We start from the raw sequence: 23,774 nt of genomic DNA on the forward strand, positions 1-23,774 counted from the left end.
GATAGCAACTGAGCACACAGCATCTGCTGAAAGAAATGACATATAAATTACAAATGATTATTTAACTATCTAATATTATATATATATATATATATATATAGAGAGAGAGAGAGAGAGAGAGAGAGAGATGTGAGTGCTTCATGCTAACTAATTGCACCCCTGGAGCTCCAAATCTAATATTATGTGATCAACCTTACACTCTGCTCAATGTCCAGTGCATGGGACACAAGCACAAATCAATTCCTGGTTATCACAATTCTTTAAACAATAATCTGAGAAATGTTCCTGCTTGCAATGAAGACAACACATAAAATCAGGCAAAAGGCTTCTCAGTCATATAATGTAAAGATGACTATCTTCACACGATGGCTGTAAATCGCATCAGAAGCATTATGCATTGCATCTGGAAAAGAACCTTATGCCCACATATGGTGTGGCAGTAGTATGAGCCCTCTCAAGGTCCCTCTGCTGGAAAAAGCTGCATGAGTGTCCTTTGAGAAAATGAAATCAATCTTCTTTCCATTTAGAAATAATCCTTGCTGTATGTAACTGGGCATGCTTTCTCTTCTCTCCACTTTCCTTCTTTACAGTCCTCAGGAAAATTTCCAGAAGAGCAAAGGTTTATGCCTCCAATTCTAGGGTCCTGCTGCTTCTGCTTATTCCCCACCCAAAGCCTTAATTCTCTGTTTGTAACACCACAATTGGCCACTGTAGAGATAATTTTGACCTAACCGTGTTAGAATTATGACTTGGGGACAGAGATCATAGGGAAGTAGATGAAATCTTACAATAGGCCCTAAATCACAAAAGAGAACCAGAAACAGAATCATTTTCAGGCCTAATTATCTATTCTATCTTTATTACATTTAAAAATAAAATTCACAGGCCTACTCCCCGCTACTCCCAACCAGGCTTTTAAAGCTCATTTCCAAGGTTCTTATTGCAGTCATTAACTTCTTCACAGCTAGAGTTCTGACAAGAAAGGCAAACGCAGGAACTTTACAACTGTCAGAACTAAAAGTTGGTTGAGTTGGGCTAGGTGAAATGTGCTGTGTAAATCAGTCCCAGCTTAGGACTCTGGCACCACTCAAAATGAACTTTCCAGAAAAATCTCATCTATACACCTCCCAAGGTAGAACAATTCACTCCTGGTTCTGTCTACATCAGAACAAATTCATTCGTGGAGGTCTAAGCACTGCGAGCCCTGTCAGTGTGAGATTCAAAGCAACCCTCAATAAAAGCTCACATAAAAAATGAACCCCATGGGATCTCTGTTGACTGTTGGCCAAAATAGATATCTTAGAACCAAGCCAGGGCAGCCAGAGGAATCATGAAACCTTGGCTATATCCTGAGTTTCTGTGAGGTGCAGTTGCTTGGTCTGCTTCCACTTTTTCACACTGGTTTTTGGGCCTCAGAAGCCAGGACTTAAATGCTTAAAACTGTTCTTCAGGCTTGTGTGATGCCAAAGACTGAGTAAAAGAAAGACACTGTACTAAAGGTTGGGGACATATCTTAGCCTCCACATACACCAATTAGAAAAAAACTTAGTTACCATTGAAATGACCAGAGCAGGTACAGCTTAGTGTTACCCTAAGTCACCTTTATGTGTAATCACCTGCAATCAAGTGTGGATGGGACATGTGATTTCCTTCCGACCAATAGAATATGGCAAGGGACTCAAGTATCACTTCTGTGATTAGATTACAATGCATCTAGGGGACTCCAATCCTAATGGATTGGAGGGACAGATTAGCTTTCATGAAGCAAGCTATATGTGAGCTGCCATGGTGAAGACCACATGGAGTGAGTTGAGAGTACCTTCCGGGAAGTGGGAACCTCAGTCCTACAACCATAAGGAGCTGAATTCTTCCAACACCCTCCTGAGATAGGAAGAAGATGCTGAGCTAGCTCCAGAGGGGACTGCAGCCCATCCAGCACATGGATTGCAGCCTTGTGAGGGAGTTATCAAAGTGCAAGTAGTCTATTGGTCTATTTCAACTAAATTATGCAAAAAATGTCTGTAGGTCCTTGAATGAATTGTATACATACCGTTCTATACATAACATATATATATACACACACATGCTATTCATATGTAATAGCAAAGTAGACATCTTTGAATATGAGACATCTCAGCATATGAACTGCCTAAAAATGTTTTCCTGAATAAATAACTAAGCAATGTTGAACTCTATCAGTATATTCATATTAATAATTTTTGACATGATACCATTAGTATTTCTTAACATCTAAAGAAGCTCAAATAAAAATAATACTTTTTTTCAACACTAGAAAAAATAATATTTTTCAGGAATTTGCCAGTTCACAGCCAGAAAGTCATGCAAATAAGTAAATCAGGATGTCACCTTTCAGCACAGATACACTTTTTATTGAAGCAATGCATACATAAAGTCATGCATAAGCATACCAGTGAGTGGATTTCCACAAGGAGAACACATTCAGGTGCTAGGACTCAGATCAAGAGCAGAACCTATTAGTACCCCAAAAGCCACACCCCTGACTCACACCCACTACCTCTCCACCCAAATAATACTACTATCCTAATTTTAAACATCATAAATCAGTTTACCTGTTCACAATGCTCATATAAATGGAATCACATACTCTGACTTCTTTCACTGAACAGCCTATTTCTTTCATTTCTTCATTTTCTTTAAGCACCATCTCTGCCAGGGATATGCCAATGCACTTATCCTAATATTTTTTCTTTTTTCTTTTTACTAGTATGTGTTTGCAATACATAATGATTACATTCATTGTGGAAAGTTGGTACATGCACATAACACATCTTAATTCTTTTTACATCCCCTCCCAGCTTCCTTCTTCCCTCTATTGAAGTGAACCTTGGGATTGTTTCCAGGTAGGGCCCTGATATACAGTACTGTTAAAAGAAATAAAATTCTACAAGCACTGTGACAAATACTGACAATTTTGCTGAGTGCCAGGGAGACTGTAAGGAGTGGTAGGGACTGTGATGAACTGGACCATGCTTCTCCTGTTGGAGACAGGGAGCCTCGCTTTGGATATGGTCCTTTGATATGTATGGGTGCATGGGCATGTGAACCCAGGGTTGCCAGACTGATTCATTATTTCCATAGATTTATTACTTTTTTAAAAAGAAAAGAAAATCCTACCATCCAAACTTATCAAATAAATTCCCTAATTTCTAATGTTGGAGTAATTTTTTTTAAAGCCACAAGACCAATCACAACTCCACATGATACAGCCTCAGATCTGGATATTCATGACACCAAAGCAGCTGTCAGCCTTTTGACTTCATGTGGGGTACATCCTGGGTGGCTTTCTTCCTGACCAAGACACGGTCATCCACAGAGCAGGTAAAGATGGAGAAGTGAGTTGTTCTCCCTGCAGCCTAAAGAGAACCCTTTGTGTCACATGGAGTGATAAACTGGCAACTTATTCAGTCAGTGTGGTCACCCAGAGGCCAGGAAGACAAAGCTGCCGCCTGAGACTGTGTTTCTTCCAGGATGTCTCTTCCCCACCCAGAATGCTTCCTTGCCTGCATTTCCAGGACAAATCAGGTAGAGAAGGCACTGTTTCTTTTTCCTGATCATCCTTTGTGACCTATCCGTAGACTCTTAATTTTCTTATTTAAATTACAATCAGAGGGTGAAAATTTTTGCATTTGGATCAAGTATTCCATTATCATTATCCCCCCAGGGAGATAGTTTTACAGTCAAGTGTGTGTGAGGGGACTGGGAGATAAAGGACGGCCTTCCTTTCCACAAAACAAATGCTAAAAGGCTTTATTCATTTTTCCTTCTTCCTGAAGTAAAGCGATTCATTTCTAGACAGCCTTGGCAGGAGCTCAGATTGTTTTCTGCCAGTTCCATGGCGGTGAATAGATACTCCTTGACTTTCCATTTTGGTTTTGGTGATGGTACTGGTAGTGAGGGGAGGAGACCAAGTCATTTTTCAAAATGCTAAGTCAGTGATGATCTAATAAGACTGATATGAGAGAATCAAAGACTAACACAAAGGTTATCACAAGGCCACGATCTACAAATTAGACCTGTATGTTCCCAAAGGCAGTGGTTTTCATATTTTAACACAGCTAAGAATCACCTACAAGACTTGTCAAAGCATAGACTTCTGGCCCCACCTGCAGCATTTTTAATGGTGAGGAAACGAGATTTTCCTTTCTAACACATTCCCAAGCGATGCCGACGCTGCTGGCCCAGGGACCCCGCTTTGAGAAGGACTGACACAGAAGAACCTTCACAGTAAGTATCTGTAATGGCCCCAAGACCTGAAAACTTCAGTAGATTAGTAATTAGAATGTCTGAATTTTTTTATAAAGAGTTTATAAAAATTATTTTAACACTGCATGCATTAGAAAAATCCACCTAAGCACCAAATAAATGTTCTGTGGGGATACTGATCTAAACAGAACCCTGGTAGATACAAATGCTTTTCCATTTGCATCTTAATTATTTGAACATTCATGTTCACAAATTTGTTTCCTTAATAAGCTGATCATTTCCTCTATTATTCAGTGCTTATCAAAGCATCCCCTTAATAAAATGATTTAAAATGTAAAGAAAGTAAGGTTCAAAGGAATGAGTCTCACAGCTTTAGAGAAAATAGGCAGGAAAGAAATGTAGAACTGCCCAAGGAACTATTAGCAATGATTTCTGAGCATTAAGGGCAAGTAAATAGCCACATTTGCACAATTGCTATATTGCAGCAGCCATTGTTCAGTAAAAACAAATCACCTGGCTTTTTCTTAGGCAATCTCAGATTCCAAACTTGCTTCCCTTTAGGCTTTTTCATAAACAAATAACTAGAAAAGTCTCTAAGGAGGGGAGAGGTCAGTTCCTCATTTCAGCTCTATGTAGGTGCTTCCACTCAGCGAGCAGAGGTGGTTGTTAAGGGTGTGGAACCGTTGCTCTCAGCCTTCACCGGGCAGCTGGCTTTGGGGCTGTGCAGACACTGTGGGTGGTCGGGACCCACCTGGACAATGTCGCTCTCAGGGGCAGACCATCCTACAGGTAATAGACGTTCACCTGCTTTCTGCTTCCCTGCTGCTCTTTCTGTTTGTTTAGATCCTGTTGCTACCAGCTTTGCTTGGTCCTGTTCAGCTGGTTTCCCAGCTCTCATTAGAATTCGTGAATCATTAATCTATGCGGTTAATTTCTAGTACATTGAGATTCTTCCCCAACAGTAGGAGTGGGTGTTTACTGTATTCTGAAACTTGGGAGACAGAAGGCTGGTGACTCTTTTGTATAATGATCACATACTGATCCAACTCTAGTCTTCTAGAGAACTCAGAGAAGACTTGGCATGGACAAATGTACTTAACGCTGGACTCTTCACCAGATCCATGAGGGGCCAGCCTTTCAGTGAGAGCCTCCCAGGAGCCTAGCCATTCACTGCATTCCTGAAACAAACCTGTGAGCCTTCTGTAACTGCCGCACGGAGGCTGACGGAGGACGAATGGCTTGTGGTAGCTCACACAGCAATTGAGGCTGGCAAAGAAACCAGATCCATTCACTCCAAAGCTTAAGCCCTTCCACCCTCCTTGCAGACAAACTCCCAAAGCCCTGCTGTATTTAAATTTTCTCTTCAGTTCAACGGTGAGTCATGTTGGCAGTTACTATTATGTTGGCTTGCATATAGTTATTATTGTTGTGGTTTCAGTATTTAAAACACTGGCCAATAAATAATACCTAATGGCTTTTAAATCCTGTTGATGGTAAATAACCTCCTACCGGTGGTCAGATGCCTGGGTCCAGATGACTGACCAGGACACCCAAAGCTGTATCTCAACCCCACAAAGGAGGAGGAAGCAGGCCAAAAGGACAGAAAGGAAACCAAGGACTGAGAATTCTGATGCAACTATTATGTGGATTTCTATGTTAACTTATGAATTGCTTTAACAATGTTGCTGTCTAGAACTTGGATAATTGTCTAATGTAGAAACACAATAAAATTCTTGGGTGTGTAAAAGTGTGAAAGTACCTGTAACTCTGGTCCTCTGCTCAGCCGTTTGTTTGTCAAGAGAAAGAGGAACTGACCCCTCCACAAGCAGCCAGGAGTTCAGGACATGAAGAGATCTAATGGACCCGAGCTAACTAGTGGTCAGAATGGGTTTTTTCATTTTCCAGAAAAACTGGTGCCAGTTTCTATAACAGCAACCAGAAATTATCAATCTCAAAACAAAACTAGTTTCCTCCCCTCTTTCACCAGACAGAAATTCTATCTGATAGTACCTGTGATAGCTAAGCTGGATTGTCAGCTTAAATGGCTTAAGAACCACTCAAGAGATTAGTAAAACACACTTCTAGGTGTGTCTGAGTGGACCATGCAGTTGTGATCTTGGTCCTTGGTCCCTGGTCCTTTCCTCTTTGACACTCTTCCCTTGCTCTGCTTTCTTGTCAGCAAGAACTAAGCAGCTTTGCTCCACCATGCTCTCCTACCATGATGTTTCCATTTTGGAGCCAACCAACCATGAACTCAACCCTCTGAAATGATTAGCCAGATAAATCTTTCCCTGTTTAAATTGCAAATGTCAAGTAGGTTGTCCCAGTGACTGGAAAACTGACTGTAATCAGTGCCTCCCTTTCTCCAACCCCCAAAAAGTATTTCATGCATTCTAGTTTGACATGTGAAGTTCTTTGACACTTGAGTCTTCAACTCAAAATGCTAAAGGAAACTCAACATTAAGGATTTCAGAATTCTTTAGGAAATAAGAGTCGAATTGACTTTCATTGATATCTCAGTAGTTCCTTAAACAACTTTGTAGTCTAAAATTTAATACCTGCTCATTTCATTTGACCATAAAATCAGGTGAGAGTCAAGGAGAAATATAGGAGATTGTGCAGTTCCCAAAATCAATATCACAATATTATCTTAATGATGATAGAACATTGTATTCCTCCTCTTTATAAATAAGGGTAACTCTAACAGACTACTAATTGTTTCTGCACAAAATCATTGGACTTCTCTATCTGAAACAGATGAAAATAAACAATTAAAAAGAAGAGTATAAGCAAGTATACCAAATATAATGAGAAATAATGAATACAAAGCAGAGAGTGCATCAGTGTTGGACCTTTTAGGGTGAAGGTAAATAATTATATGTTATAAAAGCCTGTACCAATTATTGCATTCTCTGTAGGATTACAATGAACATAGTAGAAGCACTGTATTCAACACAGCACTATGTATGATAATCAACAATAATGAGGTCAGGTCATGAGAAAAACATTTATTAGTTTTCAGTATTTGCCATTATCATGTTGAAGAAATAAACAATACATTGTAGAACATGTTCTATTAAAAAGTATTGCCAATGCAATTCAAATATTGTGCACTAAAAAAGTGTCTTATTGCCATCATTACATTTCAACTATCCAAATATATTCATTCCTATGTTGGTCAGCTTTTTAGTGCTGGGACTTAATTAGAAGAGGAAGGATTTACTTTTGCTTGTGGTTTCAGAGGGTTCAGTCTATGGTAAGCTGGCTCCAAAGCCAAACATCATGGCAATAGGAATGTTGCTGAACTCAAGGTAGTCAGAAGCAGAGCATGTGGGAACAATGTCTACACCCACCTAGTGACCCTCCAACTGGACTGCACCCCATAACAGCACATTCAACTATGAACATCAGCGAGTTAATCAACTGATGAGAATAGCAGCCCCTTGATTCTATCACTTCTCCCAGAGCCTTTTAATCCAGTTGAGTTGACAGGGGACTCACAATTCCCAAAAGGTTCTAGATTGTTGTGTTTTACTTTAAAATGATTGACTTTGCTGAAACTATTATTGGAGTTCTCAGAACATGTGATCAGCTGCTCATTTGCCATCCACAAACAATCCCAGGACAGTGTAACATGCCTTCCCCACTGCCCATGGCAGTGGAAGATAGTTATACGTACTGTTCCACAGTTCCACCCTCATCTATAAATCATCAAGTGTTGTTTCTCGTGTCATAATTGATGGGACAGATAAGGATTTATATTCCCACACATAAATACCTGTTCATGTGGGAAACTACATAATAAAAGAATTATCATCAGTCATTTCTATAAATCAGATTGTCAAATGGCAGACTCCGCTTTACTTGAGCAAGAGAAAGGCTTAATTGGGAGGTAAATGTACATATGTGAACCCCAGAAAACACCTCAAGTCTTGAGAGGCAGGGCAGCTAGGAAGACCTGAGTTTTTCTCTTTAAACTCAAAAATCATTTATTTTCTAAAATATGGAGATCAATAAAATCTAAAACATCTTTTGCCAAATACTTCACTTCAGTTATCTTAGAAGGCATGTCTCAGTGTATAACTTAAAGTTTGGGAGAAGGGGCTCTGTTTTCCTTCCTCATGAATCCCTGGAATGTACCAAGGTGCTTAAGCATGTACATAAAAGCAGAGTGTAAGGAATACTTAATGTATATTTGATTATTTTTATTTTTTCTTTGTTTGTTTGTTTTTGGTTTTTCTCCTGTACTGGGAACCAAACTCACGACCTTGCATTTGCCAGGCAGGTGCTTTTGCTGCTGAGCTAAATCCCCAGCCCCTTATTTGATTATTTTTAAATAGAATAATCAAAAAGTGGTTGGCAATGTCACTTCCAAGAAGTCTCTGAAATCACTAAGTTTTAAAGTTTTTTTGTTTGAGCCTGGAAGGCATATGAAGTAGATAGTAAATATATCTCAATCTACTATGTAGACGGGAAGGCTGGAATCATGTCTATTAATTATTTTTAAAATATAAAGGATGGTAATACGAGCTGGGCTGTTCCTATCTTCCCCGAAAAACTAGAAATTTTCTTCTGAAATTTCAGACACCTTTTCCTCACCTTAGGCTCCTCGTTTTCTCCAGATTCCACAGGCTGCTCCTCCTCACTGAAGATGCAGCAACCTGTTTGTCAGTCTCCTTTGGGAAAGGACAAAGAAGCACCAGAGGAAGAATGGCTTCCAACTGTGGAAGATGAACAACCTCAGTGTGGTCCAGAGAACAGCAACTCAGACAGTGTCTCCTGGAAACTTCTAGAAACGGGTCTTCTTAGTTCCATGGGGAAGGCAGAGTCATCTAGCCCAGAGGTGCAACCACAAGGTTGTGGGACTTCTCTAAGCCTGCTGAGCCTGTCTAAGAAGCACTGTGAGAACCAGGGGACCCTTCTGCAGTTTGACCGGCAGGCCCCTGGCCGCATTTCCACCTCTCCCACTCTGAGGAGGCTAAGGGGCAGTGGCAGGGGGACTTTGTCCTCACTGCCTCAGCAAGATGCCTTGGAGGAGCCCATCTGGGGAACCTGGAGAGTCCTTGCAGGCTCCCCAGGTCACCTGTCCAGGAGTTCACTGGAAAGCCCAAAGGATTCTCCGTATTCACTGTATCCCTTGAGACCAAACTCAGGACCACCTGCAGACCCTAAAGGAGCCCCCAACACAGCCAACACCATGGAGCCCCAGACCAGGTCCCAAGATGGGGACCCCCTTCCAGTGCCTCAGCCAATTGATGAGATGTCTCTTTACCAGCCCTCTCTTCCAGGACAAGAAAGCTATAAACTGCCCCACCCCGACCCACAGCACCCACGTCCTCAGGTAACCCACCCTAAGTCTCTGCCTTGTATTTGGTGGACTATGAAGCAAATAGGTCTCAGGGTTGCCCTCTTCCTCTAAAGGCCTTGGGGTTCTTATGATGTAAGATGGCCCAAAGTGACATGGCCAAGAGGGCACACCCTTCCTTCAGGAAATGCAGATTCTCATGTAAAGGAAATTCAGCATTGGAGGAAGGAAAATGGGAGCCTAGTTTAACTCAGACTGGTGTATCCCTAAGACACTTTAAAGTAAGGCTATGGATTTTCTTTTCTTAAAAAGAAATAATTATCTAGAACATTTTAGCCAGGAGAGCTCATTGTTTCCACTTTCAAAATATCTGCTTTGGAATTTCGGATGGATTTGAGCAAGACTAAAACAAATATTTTTAAAATTTGTTTCAGGGGGAAGAATCACGTGGCTCCAGGTATGTATGCTCTGATCATCTCCAGTGTGATGCTATATGTTGACCATTTACTGTTACATCTTTATTTTTGTTCTGACACAGCAAACCTGATGGAGCATGAATTAGTACTATTTGTTCAGCACCACCCAAGCCACTCTTCCCCCTCACGGGTGTGAGAGTCTTCATTTCAGAAGTCTCCTTTCAGAGCATAGCATTTTGCCGGGCCTTTGGGGAAAGGCAACAACAGTCACCTGCCCTGATGGTTTTCATTCTGAATTGTCAATGCTTTGGCCCTCTGGCTTGATTAACATCCATTTAGTAATAAGCTTTGTCTGGTAAAGAAAATGGGAAGGCTAGAACACTTCAATAGCTTCTCAAAGAGAAATTCAAAGGACAATGATAAAAGGAACAAGATGTCCTGTTTAAATGTAGTCTGACCTTTAAAATGCCTTTTATGACAGACTATGCCCTTATCTAGAAATCAGTGGATTATGTCACATTGAAAACCAGCTCTGAACTTTCTGCATGGCCCCCTAGCTGAGACAGAAGATTTGCCTCATCTGCCAGGAAGGAAGTTTCCATGGCATAAAGGGAAGGATTCTTGTCCAATTTCATTCACTTGACCTGTGGGATCAGCAAGAAAGCCCTTCTTTCATTTGGATATTCATAGAAGAATCCTAGGGAAAATGGCCACTGTTTATTACTGGACCTCAACCCCTACACCATAACTTGCTATTCATAATAATATGATTAACATAATATGGGTAATATCTACCCATGCAGTCTTTGTTGACTTTAACTCAGCTTCAATTAAATGTATGAACAAAAGTAGAGAATATTATAAAGCCACCAGAAAATGCAAATTATTGTGTATAGTGTATCAGTTAGCTATTGCTCTATAACAAACATCCCAAAACCCTTGAAGTAACAACCAGGTATTTTTTTTATAAATCTGTGTCCCCTCAGGCTAACTTGATCTAGGCTGGGCTCAGCTGGATAGTTCTCTCCCGCATGTTTTTCTTGGGAACAAAAGGCTGTCCAGTGCCTATACTTTCAGTAAAACCAGGGTTCAAGAGCACAAGTGGAAACATGAGTGGTCTCCTGGAGCATGGGCTCTAAGTCTTATCTTAAGCTTTATTGGTCAAAGCAAGCCACAAAGTGGAACTCAGGGTCAGGAAATTATGTGTCACCAACAGTTTGGGTGCACTGGTGGCAACTGATGGGGACGCAAGTTTGGAGGAGAGTGTGACCACTGGCACAGAACTTCCATAGGTACAAGATGGATAAAACTCTAAAATGATATGTGTGTGATACAGGTGTCACAGAGAGAGGAACAGAGTGTCTGAGAGATGATGTTGGTGATCAGAGTCAGATCATCCAGGTGGAATAAGATTTTTAGGACATCTGTTTCTTTCTCTAATAGCAAGCTTCATGAAAGTATTGAATGGATTGATATAGTCAGATGGATGCCATGGGATTTAGATGGAAGTAGACTCAAGTGAAACAGGCAGACTGTGCAAGTATGAGAAGTTCGTAGGCCAGGCTGTGATGAAGGAAGTGGAGTTAAAGAGAGGTCTCTCAGCAGAGTGGGCATTTAGAAGAAACAATCACCTAGGTCATATTGGGGGGATGAAGAGAAAGACATTGACAAGAATGACTGCTAAGCTTTTGATTACACAACTAGGGTGATCAATGCCTCTATTCCTTGACATGGTTTAAGCTGGGGGAAGAATCCTTTTGCCTGCTGTCATTCCCTCTCTCCCTCTATAATATGTGCATGAACTCATACTTCAGAGGTTCTTCTCCCGTATACTGAAATATGCCCCTGGAAAAGAATAGTCTTTACAATACATCATTACTAAAGTGTGAAGGATTTTTGGCCTCAGCAATATGTACTCTTTCTTTTGAAGTAGAGCTTTACAGTTCTCCCTTTTGAATTTCCCTGCACCTGGTAAGTGGCTCCACCATAGCCTGTAAAATAGTATATTGTGTTCTTCTGCATTCATTCATCTGCCCCTAGAATCGAAACCTTCCCAAGGACAGAGGTTACTTATATGTCTTTGAAGCTCCAGCTCTAGCATCCTTCTAGACTCTACTTCCAAAAATATTTATTGATAGAAAAAGTAGATGGACAAAGAAAGACAGGGGGCAGAATGCTTAGTTTACAAAGTCCTCTAACCATGCCCAGTGTATTTGCATTTTGGCCAAGGACAAGGCTATTAACCAAGCAGTAAAGCTGTGTTGCTGGGATTTTAAACATCAGAAAGCAGCTGAGGGAGATGTTGTGGGTAGTAAGGCCTTCTTGGCACATCTTAAACTACATGCACAGAAAGCTGCCTCCCTCGCCTGTCAGTTCAGCTCTGAAGCCAAGCAGGGAAATACACATATTACACTTCAGTGAGAATAAAGACTATCCTTCAATGCTCAAAAGAAAATAGGAAGAACCTTAAATATACCCAAATTAGCAAGTGAGGCACTATTAACAGGAAAACCAAATGACAATGTATTTGAAAGTCTCTCTTGAGAAAGAAGTCAAATAAAAATATCAGCGAAACTTCCCAAGAAGTCAGATCTATCTGGGGTGACCACTGTGGGCAGTACAACATGGACATAAAAGCCGCTGGACCAAACAGCTGGGCTTGAATCCTGTCTCCACTTCCTGGCAGTGCGGTCTTGGGCAATTCCCTGAGTGACTGGAAATGTATATTTTCATCCAAAAAGCAGAGATATGAATAGCATTCATCTCATAAGCCTTTTGTACTGTTTAAACAGTGAAGTGCAAATAGAATCTGTTATTGTTTTTTAGAGACTCCATTTGTTCATTCATTCATTCAGCCTTTCCCCTATCGAAGTCACTGATTTCTAAGATATCCAGAGTTAAATGCTTGATCCCAGAAAGTGCATCTGATACATTCCAACACTAAACTGAATACAATATTATACCTCTGCAGATTTTTATTCAAAACTGCGATGTCCCTATCACTGTCTGAAAACTCCTGGAAATACTAGAAAGGGAAAGGTTTCTCAACAAACTTTTTAAAAGCTTATCGGGAAAGTATTAACAAGAGACTCATATACAGTATAGCGCTAATTACTCAAAAGAGAAGGCTGCAGCCTCAGAGAACCGAGCTGGTACGTCCACGCCTGGAAGAGCCACAGGTGCTTCCATGAGCTTCAGCATCTCTGCAATGGAAGTACTGGGGAAGCTGAAGTTTTCATTAATGTACACACGTTCATTAAGGAATTCCCACTGTCTAGCACAGTTTCTGTCATGTAGTAGGTACTCAATAAATGTCCAAAGAACAAAACAGGAAAATGATCCAGGCATGGGAGCACAATGCCTGTTATACTAGCACTCTGGGAGGACAGAAGTTTGAGCCCAGCCTGGGCAACTTAGTGAGATACTGTCAAAAAATAAAAAAAGATAGAGGTCAGTGTGAAAAGCCTGGGTTCAATCCCCAGTACCACACACACACACACACACACACACACACACACACAGAGAAAGAGACAGAGAGAGAGACAGAGAGAGACAGAGAGAGAGAGAGAGACAGAGAGAGAGAGAGAGAGAGAGACAGAGACAGAGAGAAATGGGTTGGTTAGCTAAGTTTAGAAATGCCTCATAGGAGAAACTGTAGGATTTGTATGACTCCTGCCCCCTTTGGTAAAAAATAACTTCTCTTCCAAGTACTTATGTGTCTCCCTCCAGCTTTCATCTTTCTTAGTGTCTGGTGCTTATCTCTGGAATCTGGGGTCTGTGGAGATTTTTACAATTGTTGTGTGACCCCATTAAGTAATACTTTGACTCCTGTCCAAAAGACATAGTAACCTGGAAAGAACATAGAGCTCTGTGCTCTGGACACAAGTGTCTTCAAAGCCTAGCAAGTCACAGCACAAGGTATTTTCCACATGGGATGAGACTCTCAAGCCGTGTCTGTGTTCTGGACCCCAGCTAGTGTAGGAGGCACACGTATCCCAGTGGTTTGCTCCACACTTATGAAGTAGCCTCCAGCTATGAGGTTCTTGGCAGTAAACAATGAAGGAGTTCCTCATCTGTTCTGCCTTCTAGCTTTCCATCAAATAGAACATTATGGTAAGAAACTGAACTAGAAATTAGAGTCAAACATATAGAAGTCTCAATCATCTGAGACTCTCAATAGGAAAATATATTCCAGATTTAACCAAAAGAGCTATCATTCCATAATTGTTATCAGACTTGTGATTTCTCTGTTATTAACAAGAGTATTTTTAAAAGTTTGTTATTGATTCTTAATTTGGTAGGTAATCACCCCATCATTAGGGGCAAACACTTAAAATTGCACTATATTTCTTGCATAAGGCAAAGCCTGATTCTTAAAATAGAATACCTACTTTTCCTGGTCATCCAATTGCTGAAAGGTGCCTGTTGGAAAAAGCTAGATTCTATGAGCTTTTGTTCTCAGGCAAGAATTATAGATTCTGAGGAGTATGGGTAATAATTTAGAAAAAAAAAATTGGGTAACATCTATAGCAGAGGGAAGACAAATTTCTAGATTATGGTGGCTTCCATGAGATTTTTATTCCATTAAGACACACGCATCACCTTAGGGAAGTTGCTACTGATCCCCTACTTTCTCTAACATTTTTCATGGTTGTCCCTTAAAAATTGTGCCTGGTAATTTAAGGCCAGTGGTCCTTGGTTTAAATTAGCTGTAGTGAGGGAGTCTTTTTAAGATGTGAATGATCTATGAGTCATATTTCTAAAGGAGGAATTCTGAATTATTCATCTTCAAGCATTTCTGCCAAGATAAACCATCATTGCATAATCTCCACACCACCCACGGGCCACTGAGAAGGAAATGAGAGTGGCCCTCCATTGGGATCCTGCATCATGAGGGATGGAAGAGATCTCACCCATCACAATCATTTGCCACATAGGGAAACAGGGGTCCAAGGAAGCAAAATGCCAAGGTCACTCATGTTGAAGGTCACAGCGGGAAATCTAGTGCTAAGTCCAGGGCCTTTGCCACTCAATAGAATGGCCCCAGGATTGGTTTCCTGCGGCTGCTACAATTCATTAGTACAAGCTGAATGGCTGAAAGGAAAAGTAGAAATGTATTCTCTCTCAGTTCTGGAAGCCAGAAATCTAAAATCAGATGGGCAGAGCTACACTGCCACTGAAGGCTCCAGGGAAGGCTTTCCTTGCTCCCTCCTCCAGGCGGGGCACGGTTTGTGGCTCTGTCACCTCAGTCTTTGCCCTTCTGTCTTCAGTGGCCTGAAGTCTTCTCTGAGTCTCTGTTCCAGGTGTCTTCTGAAGACATTCATCACTGAATCTCCTCATCCCAACCCTTAATTTCATGACAGCTGCTAAGACCCTTTGTACAAATAAGGCTCCAGGAATTAGAATGTGGACATTACCTTTTGGGGGGGCTACCCTTCAATTCATCATACACTCCCTTTTACTGAAGTAGACCCCAATTTGGAAAGCAGGCAGTAAGTTAGAACCAGTGCTGGGCTTTGCAGTGATTGCCAATACCTTTTTCTCTTTCTCCTGTTTACAAATCTTTCTAGAGTCAGACCTGCCTATTGGAATTCTGAATTCTGGCTCTGACATCCACTAAAACAAGGGGCCCTTAGACTACCTCTTCACTCATCTTTCTAAGCCTCAACATCCTGAGATCTAAACTGAGAGTAGGAATTTCTACTTCTTAGGGTGCTTGTGAAAATCAACGATAATGTATGTAAGATGCTTAACAGCATGTTGAGGAAAAATCGGAGCCCAGAGAGCATCAGCTAATTTTAAATTAAAATAATATTCACCAAGACCAATCTATTACTTATGAAGCCTATGCACTTGGTGTACACCAGGGGACACATTTCCAGCAGCTAGTAACTCTTCTGACACCAACACGTGGGAGCAGCCCCCTTACGGAGTGTTGACTCATGGGCGCAAGGCCTGCTGGGTAGGGAGGGGAATTCCCAAGATTCTCTGAATTGTTGCTGCCCCAGCCCACACAATGGATCTGCCAGTCTGCAGCAGAGGACAGAGTACGGAGACATTCTGGTACCAGAAGGGAGACATAGTTATTCCAGCAACCATGGGACTAGTCCCTTCGGATCTGACCAGCTTGGGGCCTCGCACCTCAGGGTTAGTGTAAGTGTGGCTGGATTTCGGTTTCTACATGGGGGTGGGGGTAGACAAGGGTGAAGGGGTCAACTCCAGAGGGCTGCAAAGTGGGGGTGCCTCCTGAGTCCAGAAATTTGTCCCAAATTAAAATATTAATAACCAAGGATCAAGCAAAAACACCAAAAAGAATGCATTTCTCAAAAGTACTTGTTTTTCCAAACAAATGAAGGACAGTATATTTATATTGTCACTGTACTTCCACAGAGGCCCTGGGGTGCCAGAAACACTGCAAATGCTTTGCACTTATGTGTTTGCTTCCTAGTTTAATTTCCTTATAAGGATATCATATCTCTGAAAACGCCACCTCCTGCCCTTTTCACGCAGGACACCTTTACCCCATGCAGACACCACTTTGTCACTGTGCATTCTGAATTCATTACAGTTACTTTCAGTGGATGATCAACTCAGAACTGAACACATGACCCTGCATGCAGGCCACTTTTTAGAAGAAGCAACCCTAATATTTAGAACAGTATATACAAGACACCAATCTAGAACCAACACACACACCCCTAGGAGACTTAAAGTCAAAGCCACGTAAATCTCATTATAACTATTTGTATTAATATCATTAATCCAGTGTGTGACCAGCTCCAGGTGGCAGACCAGGGTGCTTTTTAGAGTGCTCAGAAATCCAGTCCCTGCCAGGCATGAATGATGTAAGGCTATATTTTCTGTACCAATCCATATCTCTTTATATTACTGGGTGTAGATACTCTTTCTAATGGCTTTTTTAGGTGTCTGTAGGGTTACAACTGTGATTCTTCGTAGTTTTATTAACCCATGCTACCTTTTGATGAACAAAAACATTTCATGTCCACAGAGATCCTGTTATGCCCTTCCGGGAGCATTCCTACCTCCCCACAATGAGCTTCACTGGGTTTTGATCACCAAGGTCATGGCTCAACCTTCATGCAATTGGGTGTCTTCTTTCCTCTCCATATGTGCAAATGTGTGTAGGATTCGGTGGTCTCTCAGTGGTCCCTGGGAGAAAATTACAAGGGGATTTAGAAAATAAAAGCAAGAGACAAAAGCTGGGGTCAAGGGGAGTGGCTTCTTACCTGATGGGCAAGAGGACTGAACTACAATAGTAGGGGTGTGTATTTATACCCTTGCAAAGTTAGTATTATGAGAGGCAAGGTTGCCTAGCAATTAATGACTGAATTGTCCAGGCAGGATGCTTTGCTCGAGACTGAGGTAGCTTGACTGCTTGAGGCACCCTAGCTCTGTCCTGCCCTCACACATATGGCCAATTTCCAGCTCCAGGGGCTCCCAACAAATGCAACTCCAATTCTGACCTGTGTCATCCCAAATGGATGCTTTATGTTCGAAGCTATCCCAGGCAAGGGATAAATGGGTCAGGTAGTTTAACCACCTGTTGTGGACTAGGGAGAGGTTGGGGAGGATCCAACTGTATTCTGGCTTTGAGTATGCATAGTTATTCATTTCTGCTCCAGAATGTAGAACAAATTCACTTGAGGACAGTATTTTATTCTATAGGTCAGCATGTCTATTTATTCAACAAGTTTATGAAAACTGGAACTATGCCAGATTCTACGTTGTGACTAGATCCTGTAATATATAAGACCCAGGAGGAGCTTTCAATGAAGTCATTACAAGAGAAGAGGTAAGGGGAGGAGAAGGAGTGAAGAGAGGGTTGATCTTTCCTAAATGGATCAGAGAAGACTTCTGGAGGAAGAACACCTAGGCTGGAACTCAGTGATGAATCAATTTGCCAGGCAGAGTGAGCAGAGTTAAAGAGGCAGACAGGATATACCTGAACCAAGCCACGGAAATGTGAAGCATGGAGTGGTTAAGAACAGCAGGCAACCCGCTATTACTGGAGTACGCATTCTGCAGGAGAGCAGGTCAGGGAATGACAGCGATCACTCTAAGCTTGTGTAGGTTTGGTTATTATTCCACTTACTTTGCAAGTGTTTGCTGAGTCCTTTTTAAATGGAGATTTAGATGAGAAGCTAGGAGTTTAGGATAGTAGAGGAAATAAGACTTTATAAAATCAATCACTTTCTGGAAAGGAGGACAGCCTCAGACAGCTATTTCATTCATTCGTGTTCCTCAGTTAACAATGGATGGAGAGAACTGGAGAAAGCAAAGGGAAGGGGGCTGGGGATTTAGCTCAGCGGCACAGTGCCTGCCTGGCAAGAGCAAGGTCATGAGTTTGATTCCTAGTATCAAAAAAAAAAAAAAAAAAAAAGAAAGCAAAGATAAAACATGATAAAACTCCACAGTGCAGAGAACTGAATGAACTGAGCTCTGTTTCATTTTTCTATTTGTGTGGATGCCCAGGGGCCCGAGCCTCGCGGATGAGTAGGAGGTGAGGCTGGGAGAACAGGAAGTGGTGAAGCATCTCCACTAGGGCACCTGCGTGTGAAACACTGCTTTGTGCAGAGACTGCAATCCATCCCCTATTTCTGGAGAATAAATTGCAAAGTAAAGAATATCAGGAAGGTCAATAGGGCTAGACCACAGAAAGCATGAGTATATGGTTTAAAACGACTTGATCTCATTGAGGATGAAGAGCCACTGAAGTGTCTTAAGCCCCTGGGAAACAAGATCAGACTTAAAGTTTTAATTACTCCCATTTAGTGATTCTGTACAGGGTGAAATTGAGCAAGTAAAGCTGAGAGTGAGGAACCAAGTTCAGAGGCGATTGTGTTGGTACAGACAAGCGATGCACGCAGTTAGCAGCCACTTCCGTGTGACCAGTGGAAGGAGGGGGACCTGGCTGAGTCCCCGCTCTGACCTCTCCCCTTTCCTCTCTTGAACACAGATTCTACGAGCACAGGCGGAGTTCTGTGGTGTTGAACTTGCCTGGACTTGAGGTGTTCCCCGGGGACCTCCTGGTGTCCGACGGAGCTGCAGATTACCTGTGCCACCCACTTCTGTTGCTGAATTCAGGTCTGATTCATTTGAACTATGTTCATTATATATCTGCTATGGGTCAGAAATGGGCATAAGCAAGAGCGATTCTCCAAATACTTAGTAACTAGGAGATCACTACACCAGTGTGCTAGAACCAGTGCCTTACCAACTGGGACAGGCGCAAGGCATGAATTATCTGAACCAGCTGACCACCAGTCTTGGTGGCAGGCATTCTGTGTACAGAGATGGATAAGGAATTATCCATCTTAATGACCTCCCTTTAATGACCTCTTGTAAAATCATTTATCCCAAGTCCAGGACCATGGATGCTTGCTCCATGATGGTCACCATTCTGGATCAGAGTGCCTTTGCTGGCTGATGAGCAACTTTTTTATACTTGTTGTATGTCTTATCTTTCACACACGCCTGGTCATCAGTCTCACACTGACATCTTCAGCCAAGGTGGTAACATGGAGGAGGCTGAGGGGCCGGGAGCGCGTGACTGTCTGTCAGAGGTGTAACCCTAGGGTGGATCCTCAGCTGAGAAGGAAAAGAGCCACTCTGGTGTTCAGTGATTTCCTCATGGTGCTGAGGGTAGGTAAATTGAAGACTTTGAGACCTAAAGGAAGACATAAACATTATCCATGTTGTGGCTTTTTAAACTGATGATTCTTAGTAAGATCCATTTTACAAAAGAATCCTCATTCAGAAATCCGATAAGACCCATGTCTAAGGCACCTCTAAAAGCCTTGAACACCTGGCAAAACCACCAAGCCCAGTTCTTATTCACCTATGTGCCAAGTAAGGCCCAGAAAACAGCAATCTGGTTATGGTGGCAGCCACTTGTCTCAGAGGACTGGAATCTAAACTCTGAACCACTAGCACACAGTCCTTCTCACCAGCCCGAATCCATCCCTCACTCCATGGGCAGATGTATCCTGTGCATGTGGAACCCAGAAGCCACCAGGCAATGCAGCATAAAGAGCATGTTTATAACTCTCCCCTCACTGTATATCTCTTTCACGTCACTGTCTTATGTGATACAATATATAAGAATGAACAAATATTGTCTCCTAGGGTTGTCACCACAACCCAAGTGAACAAGCCAAGAGGGGTTACTTGATCTGCTTGAGGACATGCCCCACAGAAGGCAGAGCTAGTTCCAAGCCCAGTGTAACCGTAGTGTGGGGTAGTATATGTTTTATGATGTTCTAACTCTGTTAACCCACAGCTGGTTTCACCAGCAGCTTCAGCATCCCCTGAGAAGTTGTCAGAAATGCAGTTTCTGGGCCCCATGCCTACCTTCTGAATCAGGAACTCTAGGGATCGTGTCTTCCGGTCCATTTTATAACAAGCCCTGCAGGTGACTCTGATGCTACTCAAGTTTAACAGCCACCATTGTAAGAACAAGGTCATACCGTAGTGCAGCACTTCTACATCATACCAGCTGGATTTTGAGCTGGACATCGAGCATCATGGGAGACACCACACAGCCCTCTGTGCCCTCTTATCAAGGGATTTAGAACAGAGGCCTGATGGTCCCAATGCACGGCCTGCAGCGATGCCTATCCTCTTCGATGTGTGTGAGAGACTCCTGCAGATATTGTTGAAATAGATATTTTGATTTAGCAAACATATTTAAGATAGATAATGAATGGCTGTAGATTCAATAAAGACTCATTTAAATCTTCTTCAGAATACTTGGAAAGTATTCCCCAGGCTCCAAAATTATCCTCAGAGTAGGAAAAACAGAAGAAAGAAACTTGCCAAGGACAAGTTCGATTAGATGTGATAATTTACTACCAATCATTTGAAGGCTAAGTGTGGTGAATGTGTCCCTCAGGGAGATTTCTCCTTTATAAAGTCCAGTGATGTGGTCAAAGCAAATGACAGGATAACCACTTGGGCTGGTTAGGACCTGTCCAAGGCTACAGTAGAAGAAGTCCTTAAACACACCCTTTGCCATCAATGCTGCTCAAGTAATTACTTCTGTCTGACTGAAGCCTCATGGACATCATCTCAGTAAATCTGACAGAAGGAGAGCTCCAGGACATCCATTCTGCACGCCGAATGGCCATAGTTTCCCACATAATCTGAGAGACTACTCTGGTTTTTTTTTTTTTTTAGTGATAGAAACAACACACGAATTTTTTAAAGAAAATTTAATCTCTTTACTTCTTGGTCGTCAAGAGAATGTGTGACTGAATAATGACTTCCTTCTCAGCTCAGAGCAGCTCCGAAGGACTAAGTAGGACAGTGGCGGTAAACACATGTCACTGTGCCCTATTTCAGGAGTCTTTGCCCAACCACATCTGAACTGGGCTGATGCGAGCTCCAAGTCTGAGTGGGGTCAATCTACTGTCACATGTGAGGGGTGTTTTATGGTAGGATGAAGGAAAAACAGCCGGAAAAATGCCTGTAACCCCAGCACTCGGGAGGCTGAGGCAGGAGGTTCCCTGCAAGTTCAAGACCAGCCCGGCCACAAAGTGAGCTCAAGGCCAGCCGGAACTGTATAGCGAGACCCTGTCTCAAAAACACCAAAAAATAAATAAATAAATAAACAAACACCACATCATCCTAAAAAAGGGAAAAACAAAGAGCCAGTCCTTTCAGCCAAGGTGCTTTGCCTCTATCATAAACAAATTATTCAACTTCATCACTGCCATTTGTAGATTTCTCCCCAGGTGATGAGGCTAAGGTGATGAGGAAAAGAAGGCTAGCCCTACCCCAGTAGAGAAGCAGAAAAGTATCACCTTCAGGCAGCAGGAGAACCTCAATCTGCAGGTTATGACCTGGTGCTATTCATTCATCTGCAAAAATATACTCATTCTGTGCATTTTCTACAGGAGGAAAATTAAAGCAGGGGGAATTCTTCTAGGCCTATTTTCAAATAGGAGATTTTCATAAGGCGCTGTAATGATCTGTCACCAGTTATTCTAAGTAACAGTTTTTTTTTTTATTTCACCCACCAGAATCCAAAAAAACAAGATGGCCTTTCTCCAAGAGAGGAGTGGTAAGTGTTGCACATTGTAATTTTTGTTTATAATTAGCCCTCTTGTGACTAAGAAAGTAAGAAATAGCTGAAGAGCCTCTTCATTCTGCTTTATCTTTGCATAAAGGCAGATGCCACATGAGACATAAGTGACATCATCACGTCTGTAGTATTGACTACAAAACATGCCAAATGGTGCCATTTGGTGCAGCAAAACAGAGCTAACTGCCAGTGGCTAATGAGTTCTGCAAAGCAAGCAAAGCAGTTCTAATATAGCAGTGCTTTACAGCACTACATTTATAACTTAATGCAACTCATTAAGCAGCTCACTCAATGAGGAAAACTTGAACAAGTGTGTGCCCCAAGTTGCAGGCAATGCTGTGTTTATTGGGAACATTGAAAAATTAATGAGATATTACAGAAAGAGATTCTATAAATACATACGCATTTCTGGGAAAGTCAGTAGGGTTAGTCCTAGTAGGTTTTAAAATTCATTCTTGGTTCCATCAACTATTGGAGTAATACATCTAAATCAGGGGTCTCTGAGTCTTTGCCACGTAGGACAGGGGTGGTCTAGTCTGAACCAGGCTTTTTCTGGTACAGGGAGGGAGTACTCATGATCACAGTCAGGCTCTGCACTCTCATTTCCTGGAAGAAGCAGAACTGATGCGTGTTCTCCTGACAGGACAATTGCAATACCAGTAGGGGTAGCAGCGCCCTGCGGGAAGCTACTGTCCCTTGGTCTGTTAAAGTCTGCCCCCATGGCCTGTCCAATCCGTTTGTCACCAGGCACTGACATCTGCAATCGTGCTATGGACAGAAATATCTTGAAAATTTGAAGTCCAGTAACTAAATTAAAAGTCCTCCAGGGTTGTGATCCTAGCTGCTTGATTTATGCCTCATGACCTTGGCCAAATGAATTAACTCCCTCGGTTCAGATCTTTTCCTGTAGAAGGTGGGAAGTCGCCACAGAAGCCTCATAGGAAGTGGTGCTGACTAAATCATAATATGTATGACGCTTCCTCCAAAGCTGGGCACTTGTAAACATTTGATCAATATTGTCATATTAGTAATCCTACTAGTACTTTTAAAATTAGAAGTTGGAAAAACTTCCTATTCTCATAGCCAAATATAGGATTGATTTTCACATTATGTTTTCAAAACTAAAAAGGTAGGATGGAATACAGCCTAAACTGTATGAACTCCAGGTCATAAGTTGTTAGTAACATCACAGCGTCACTGTCAGGAGGGCTGCCACCCATCAGTCATCCAGGGACATGCTGGGACTCTGTCCTGGCGGGTCTGAGATGGGCAGGCCCTCCTGAGCACCTTCCTCCTCAGGATCTCATCCTGCGTCGGTCCGGCCCAAGAACCTTGGAAGGGGTCACTCTTCCCCAAGGCTCTGGTGGGCTCCTCCGAGGAGCGGAGCTCTAGGGCCACCTGGGAAATAAAGCGTGCTTTCCAAAGGGAAGCACTTAGCAGATGGAGAGAAGGACTTAGTTGAGGGAGGAACATCCCACAAACAGTCCGTAGCAATCTATTCTTTTCCCCATAAAAAAGCAACTTGTTCCGATGTGTGTTTTGGGTGACAATATTGCCAAGTTCTGGGATAGAGATCTAAGACACCAATTGAGAAGGTCAGATTGAAATATAAAATGGGGAGGAAATGTGTTAAGTGGTTTTCACCCTGAATTGGGAGGCAGTGGTGGAGACACACAAAGGAAGAATGCTTCCTATAAACTGCCTG

The 23,774-nt window shown here is 42.2% G+C and overlaps 1 protein-coding gene across 7 annotated transcripts in view; it reads left to right on the forward strand.

Annotated features, from left to right (window-relative positions):
• The first annotated feature begins 3,325 nt into the window (after positions 1-3,325).
• Positions 3,326-23,774, forward strand: part of Plekhg7 (pleckstrin homology domain containing, family G (with RhoGef domain) member 7) — a 57,029-nt gene continuing 36,580 nt past the window's right edge. For 2 of the 7 annotated variants that reach the window (XM_013518255.1, XM_013518257.1), the window contains exons 1-5: positions 4,796-5,034; positions 8,868-9,586; positions 9,985-10,007; positions 18,944-19,071; positions 22,008-22,048. In XM_013518255.1, the coding sequence (XP_013373709.1) occupies positions 5,004-5,034; positions 8,868-9,586; positions 9,985-10,007; positions 18,944-19,071; positions 22,008-22,048 (942 nt within the window). In that variant the 5' untranslated portion in view covers positions 4,796-5,003. Of the gene's footprint in view, positions 4,267-4,794; positions 5,035-5,110; positions 5,620-8,867; positions 9,587-9,984; positions 10,008-15,870; positions 16,120-18,943; positions 19,072-22,007; positions 22,049-23,774 lie in introns of those variants that run through there. The other 5 variants (XM_005374457.2, XM_013518264.1, XM_013518258.1 and 2 more) reach the window with 5 other exon arrangements.

This window comes from Chinchilla lanigera, unplaced genomic scaffold (assembly GCF_000276665.1).
Source record: "Chinchilla lanigera isolate Chin_1 unplaced genomic scaffold, ChiLan1.0 scaffold00004, whole genome shotgun sequence".
Lineage (NCBI taxonomy): Eukaryota > Metazoa > Chordata > Mammalia > Rodentia > Chinchillidae > Chinchilla > Chinchilla lanigera.